Raw genomic sequence first — 7,500 nt, forward strand, 5'->3', positions numbered from 1 at the left:
TCCGAAGTTTCGTCTGCTATCAGGCTAAACCTACCAGCCTCTTTAACTACTTGGGATATATGATTCAGTACTAAGTCAGAAGTAATGTTTAAAATTTCATTCTGGACATCTGGTGATAGCCACTGATGATGGGCCTCCAGCTGTGAGTTTAGTTTGGCAGCAAGCCAGGGGATATCCTTACACCGAAGATGCAGAAGCTCTATCAGATTCCCCCGATTTACATCAGATTGTTTCCCAATATTGGACCTGTCTTCAATATGACCTCTCTGTGGGATATTTTGCTGTGCTGTGTAGAGGATAGACTCAATGATAACTTTGAGGTAGGCTCTGTTTTTCTCAACCATGTCACGGTGGGCAGTGTCAAGTTGGGTCAGCACTGATGACACGGTTGTGGTGCACTTTTGATTGAATCCATTTGGACATTGCCATACTGTGGTTTCTGCTACTTGCATGTTTTGCAAGTCGCTCTGGTTTCTTCCAATTGCTGAATGTGAAACTATAATCAAACAAAAACTTCTCACAGGGGAAACAGATGATTGATTTTGTGGCAGTGTCAAAACTGGTCCAGGGATACTTCTTAAACAAGTTAGGATTGAAATCTCTTGTTCCACTTTCCTTGCCCAGTTGTTTCCTGTTGTATGTATCCAAGAGAGGCTGATTTGGACCGGTTTGTATATCAGTCTCAGCTAAGGTCTCAGCCACCACTAGTTTCTCCTCTGGTCCTTCTGAATCAGTGGCAGGTGGAGCGCCTGTATCCTTGGCTTTTGTAACCAGGACCTCTATGTCTGGTTCTGCAGGAACCTGATCTTGGATCTCTTCATTGTTGTCATCACCAGTAGTTATTGAAACGTCTTCTATGGAAGTAGTGGCTTCTGTTGGCATCGCTTCACTCAACTTTGTGCTGGTAGCAACTCCAAATGACAGTTTTCTTTGTTTCGGATCAATCACAGGATGGAATTCTACTTGTTGATCATACTCATGAACTCTTTTCAAGTGTTCAGTTTTATAATCTCCATCAAGTTCCTTGCCACACTTAGAACATTTAACTTTCCTTCTGTAAAGCCTCTTTCTTGACTTCTCCATGTCCAATATGGTGTCCAACAGTACACAGACTCAACAGATTCTGTTGAAAATACAGAATGCTATTTATTTAGAGTAATTAAAATCACAAATATAACAAAATAACAGAGCAGAAAGAAAACCAACACTAGTCATAAAAACAATGACAACTGAACTTTTTTCGTCGAATGAAGCACACAGAAATAATTGAAAAATCTAATAAAAAATCAACCAGGCCTCGTAGCAACGAAAAACACAGCACGTACCTCTCTCCCGTTAAAACCCACTCATTTTTTTATCATAGGCTCATAACCGCCCAACATTCGTTTCGACCAATAAGTAAAAAAAAATCGTTTTTTAATTTTGCGCATGCGCAGCTTTATTTCAAATTTACCATAAGGAGATTAATTAGATTTATAACATCATAAACACTCGTAAGTTTCATCTAAATTGATTGAGTAGTTTAAGAGATATGCTATTTTCTACACCCTTCCACTTTTTGCAAGTTACCCATTGACTTAACCCAGTTATAGATATAAAACCTATACTTTATCAAATTGATAGAGTTGTACTATCATATGACGTTCATTTCATTAAGATCAGTCAAGTAGTTCCGGAGATAGCGTTACGGTCGGGCCGGGCCGGGCCGGTTCGGTGCAAATGTAACAAGACCCTCATCTCCATAGTAAACTTCGATTCGCTCGTAATAATCATGATAATACCATGAAGACATGACCACCACAATTTCTTGAACAATGAACAAGGTATTTTGGCATATAGTGATAATTCGTGTACTGTAGTTGAATTTTGTTTCACAGGAAATTAGTGATACAGGTGTAGTAAGAAAATATATTTTCTTATTTTGTGATTTCACTGTTTCTCTGTATAAATTGCCCAAATATTCCATGCTATTTGCCCGAATTTCAATGGGCCCCCGAACCCGGGGGGGCAGTTGCCCCCCTGCCCCCCCGCCTCCTACGCCTATGACATTGTATATATATACATATATATATGTAGTTATATATAGATATATATATATATATACATATGTATATATATATTTACACACACATATATACACATGGACATATGTATATATATATATATATATATATATATATATATATATATATATTCATGTATAAAGGACATTACATTTATATGTATATACATTACATATATATATATATATATATATATATATATATATATATATATATATATATATATATATGGAGATAAGGTGGCAAAATGAAACGTTAATACCTAGAGTATGGATCTTTATTCAGAACCAGATGTTTCGTCCTCTTGGGACTTCTTCTATATTTGTCTGTCTTTACGTGTATATATATATAGTGTTTATATATATATATAATTTTATATATATATATTTTTATGTATATATATATATTTTTATATATATATAGATATATATATATATATATATATATATATATATGTGTGTGTGTGTGTGTGTGTGGAGGTGAGGTGGTAAAATGAAACGTTAATATCTAGAGTATGGAAGTTTATTAACAACCAGATGTTTCGACCTTTTGGGACTTCCTCTATATATGTCTGTCTTTACAAACATACGTACATACAGACATATATATTTATACATATATATATATATATACATATACTTTATATATATATATATATATATATATATATATATATATATATATTTGTGTGTGTGTGTTTGTGTACACAATTCTGTTTGTCGAATCGTGGATGTCAGCACCACTCTCATTGATCGAAACTTCTACTCGACTGAGTCCATGGAGTTGTTCTTCGAGGACTCATGAAAGGAAGAACCATGACCGCCCGATTCATCTTCAAGGAACTTCTGGGCGAAGGATCATTCGGGAGTGTCTTCTCCGCCGAGCGGATCGAAGACAAAGCCAAGGTAGCCATCAAGAAAATACCTTTGGCTGAAGTGTACGACTGGGCAGACCTAAAGAAGAAGACGATGCCCCTGGAAGTCGCACTTATGAAGAGAGTTCAGCATATCCCTGAGGTTGTAAAGCTCCTCGAGTACTTCATCCAACGCGGCCACCTCTACATCGTCATGGAGCTGATGTAGCAGCACGTTACCACTGCTAGTGTCCCCGAAGCGTACACGTCATACTGTTTGTAAAATTATTATTCTGCATCAATTTATTATACATGTCTTTTAAATTATACAGTATGTTGCAAAAATTATATATAGTACGAGGATTACTGTTGTATTGTTCAATATATTTATATCTATATTTATTTGCATACTTCGTTCATAGCTTTATATATTTACAATATAATATGTATGTAATCGCGGACGGTTTGGTAGGTACCTGAAATTATCACACCAAAAAATCCTCTCCCACCGATTATAGGAACGATACTGAAGATGAAAAACATCTAAGACGGGTTTCCGAAGGTAGGCATCAAGAAAATACCCTAGGACGAAGTCTACGAATGAGCAGACCCAAAGAATACGACGATGCTCCCGGAAGACGCACTTATGAAGAGAGTTCAGCATATTCTTGATGTTGTAAACCTCCTCGAGTACTTCATCCAACGCGGCCACCTGTACATCGTCATGGAGCTGATGTAGCAGCACACTGCTAGTGTCCCCGAAGCGTACACGTCATACAGTTTGTAAAATTATTATTCTGCATCAATTTATTATACATGTCTTTTAAATTATACAGTATGTTGCAAAAATTATATATAGTACGAGGATCACTGTTGTATTGTTCAATATATTTATATCTATATTTATTTGCATACTTTGTTCATAGCTTTAATTATTTACAATATAATATGTATTTGATGGCGGACGGGCCAATAAATGAGGTTTCCAGAATCAAGCATACAGATTAACCCACACCTGCCACCTACAAGGATAGATCACCACGTTCCTGATGAGTCGATCCGACCTCATCACTGATTCCCGGCGCAGTGGATCTTCTAGCCTACACCCTAAAGTATGGGGAGCTGAAAATGAAAGACGCCAAAGACGTCTTTTTGCAGGTGCCAACAGCCGTGATGGCCTGCCATAAAGTCGGAGTGTCGTCAAGACATTAATATGACTAACATTCTGGTTGGCAGGAATGTAAAAACCGGAAAAATGACCGCTAATCTTGCGGATATCGGTTTGGGCACCTTTATCGACAACTCTTCGACTCCTGCCGACCGCCTTGAAAAATCGGCTGTATAGAGTCTTAGATTACTATTGTTCCGTCTGGCGTGCAAGAAATACCCAAATAACGGAGGCAAATAGGAAATCAAGTTCCCGAAGGACGTCCCTAAGAGCATTGGAAACAAGTATCATAGAAATTTATGATAAGTATTTTCAACAATCACTTTTCTTACAGACCTTCTACAGCTTCTCAGAGGCTTTAGAGGATGTTGATGATGCAATCTTGGAGGACACAGATCCTGAGGACAGGGACAATTTTGAAGAGAATGACTCAGAATCTTTCACCTTTGACGTCGATTTTGTCTTTGGTGAGGTTCTAGAAGATCAAGAAGAGGATGTCTTGGTCGATAATGAGATTATTGAAGATATTGATTGGAGCTACTTTGAAGCCATGTTTTGTGGAGAAAATCTTGAAGAAGACTTGTTGGAAAGTCTTGTGGAAGTTTATGATCGATACAATGCCCAGTCTCTCCTTCTTGAGACTTATTACAGCACCTCGGAAGCTTTGGAGGACATCACTGAGCCATACTGAACAAGAAGCTCACAAAAAATGAGTTACACAACATATCCTTTATATTGAGACAAAATTTTAAATTTGATTACTAAAACTAAAATGATATCTTTAAGAGATTCCAGTTGCAAGTCGACTGTAGATTACAAGAAAAAAAAAAAAGAATACTTTAAAGAAGAATATTTTGGTGTGTCCAAGGTTCGTGAATGAAAATTACTATTCCCTTCTCAAGATATATATAATTTTCGTTAAAAAAATACTTTGTTTCAATAAGAAAAATAATAAAGGATTTCCTGATACAGGAAAATTTTTGAGACGAGCCTTGCAAGTCTCTTCCGGGCTTACATTTTGTGTCTATTGACCCACGGGGGACTTCCCTCAGCCGAATAAATTATACCAACAGCCATGATGGAGTGGACTAAGTGGACTTCAGGAAAATCTACCACCTTTCGATCTGGAGCACTTCATCTGAATATAAATGAACTTAAAATTATATATAAAAAGAAAATTAATCAGATAAAAGAAGATAATTATAATGAAGCCGTGATCTTTGTCTTATGGACTTGGTCTGTTGAGGCAGGTAACAGTCATTGCTGCGAACCTGAGAGAAGTGAGGGATTTGAACTCAATCAAACGAATACGAGGTCAGCACGCTCTAGACTGTACCGCCAGGGGACATACAGAGAGGGTATCATAAAAATCAATGGAGTAATTCGGTGTCAAATAAAAGGAAAAGTATTATCCAGTAGGTAAGAGACTGAGGAATGATAAAAAAGATGAAAAGTTGTAGCCTTGAGAGTTCCCTGCAGTATCCTCGGTCTAACCTCTGAGAGACGATACAGCCTTAGTACCTTCGCCAGATCAAGAAATGTACCAAAAAGTTTCAATTCACTGAACCATTCCCTTTCGTTGAGCAGAATGGTTGAACACAAATCAAAACGAATTCTTTAATGTAGATCGTAAGATTCAAAAGTTGACAAAAACTAAAAATTCAGTGTATTTCTATAATTTTTTAACTAATATTCATCTTCATAATGAACTTTTATACGCCTGAAGACTTTTAACTAATATCATAACATTTTATTTAACAAAATATATATAATTGAAATAAAAAAGTTATAAGAATAAATATCAATAAATAGATAATAGTAGATAAATAGATAAATAATAAATAGATACGTCCCCTCGTGTACCTCCCGTGTGTAATCAATATATAAATAAAAATAAACTTCTTCTAGAACGACTTGGAAATGACCTCAGTTGTGTCAGTGTTTGAGGGGACGCTTCCATAAGGGTATTTACGAGGTATTGCTGTCGTTGCTAGGTGAGGGAATTGGTTATACAATACCGGTTCTCGACTACCGATACGATGCCAGGAGACGAAACTGTTCGATATAGTAACAAAATGAATGATTCATGGACCATGTAAGGGTTTTGATGAGTCAAGAGAAAAGGTGCGGTTGCTTAAGAAAATCGGAATTACACGAGAAGTTGGAGAAGAACAACGAGAAGTTGAATCAGATCTTGACCATGATAAAGTGTGGTAATTGTTGTTACGGGAATGGCATTGTTTACTTGAGCTACGGCAATTTCCCGAAAGCTTGTTTAAATTTCGAATCGGGAACCTTTCCTGTAACTTCGTACCACACTATCGTAATTTTAATTAATATATTATTAAATTCCCCTCCCTCTTTATTGTTTCTTTAAGCCTATGTTATAATTTTGATTAACAAATCGGGAACTTGAGAACTTACTTGAAGTATCAGTTGTCCCGTGGCTTCGAAGCCGTTTTGAAGGCTCGTAAGAATTCCAGCCGAACGAGACTAAGTTTAGTGAACTGAACGCTAGACAAGCTTCAACTCTGGTACCAGAAGGACAATCAAACCTCGGCAAGAGATTTCTACTATTACATCAAAGCCTCAAGAATACAATTCAGTTCCGACGATTAGTTAGAAAACTCAACCAGGTAAGTTCTCTAACGTTCGCTTTTGTGGTCAATTAATTACAACATAATATTAAAAAAAGAGGATGAGCACAAAAATACTCTGAGGTAGAACCTGACAAAGGCGAACCGTCTACTAAGAACAAGATATAATAGAAGAAAGCAAAATATTATACAACGAAATATGGAACAACTTCATGAAGAAAATAGAAAAAAAAAAACTCATCTGGAATGATATAAAAAGACTAACTGGCAACACAAATAACTTACCTTTTACTTCCGCCTCTCCGTAACTACTGGTAACTTCTGTTTACTGTTCCCTTCTATGTAATCAGTTTTATGTTGGTCAGACTGCTAAAACACTCAAAACACGAATCAATCAACACAAGAAATACGTTAGAGAGGGAAACCAATCTAGCGGTATATTCAACCACATGAACCATTTTAACCACCCAGTTGACTGGGATAACGCTAAAGTCATCACATACAACAACAACATAACAGAAAGAAATTTAATTGAATGCAGTTTGATCAAATCTAGTAAGGGAATAAATGTTAATCTCCATCAAGGTTTGTACAAATTAGATAGTTATTTTTCTCATGAAATTTCAAAATTATTTAAATCATAGTATAAACTATGAGCAGTTGTCCCATACTTGTTGGTTACCAGGACGGTTCAAACGTCCGTGACGTGTACTTCTTCCCCTACCTCTCCGAATGCCCTCTTCACTATGTCATATATTCTGTACCTTGTTTCTTCATTTTATAATTCCTTCTTTGTATCTGCACTGAAGATGTAATTAT

General features: G+C 36.4%; 1 protein-coding gene across 1 annotated transcript in view; it reads right to left on the reverse strand.

Annotated features, from left to right (window-relative positions):
• Positions 1-344, reverse strand: part of LOC143022536 (zinc finger MYM-type protein 1-like) — an 8,124-nt gene extending 7,780 nt beyond the window's left edge. Inside the window, exon 1 of the mRNA XM_076180794.1 lies at positions 1-344. This exon is cut by the window's left edge and continues 1,484 nt beyond it. Within this exon, the coding sequence (XP_076036909.1) occupies positions 1-344 (344 nt within the window).
• Between the last annotated feature and the right edge of the window lie 7,156 nt (positions 345-7,500).

This window comes from Oratosquilla oratoria, unplaced genomic scaffold (assembly GCF_046742065.1).
Source record: "Oratosquilla oratoria isolate Oo_2021 unplaced genomic scaffold, ASM4674206v1 SCAFFOLD114, whole genome shotgun sequence".
NCBI lineage: Eukaryota > Metazoa > Arthropoda > Malacostraca > Stomatopoda > Squillidae > Oratosquilla > Oratosquilla oratoria.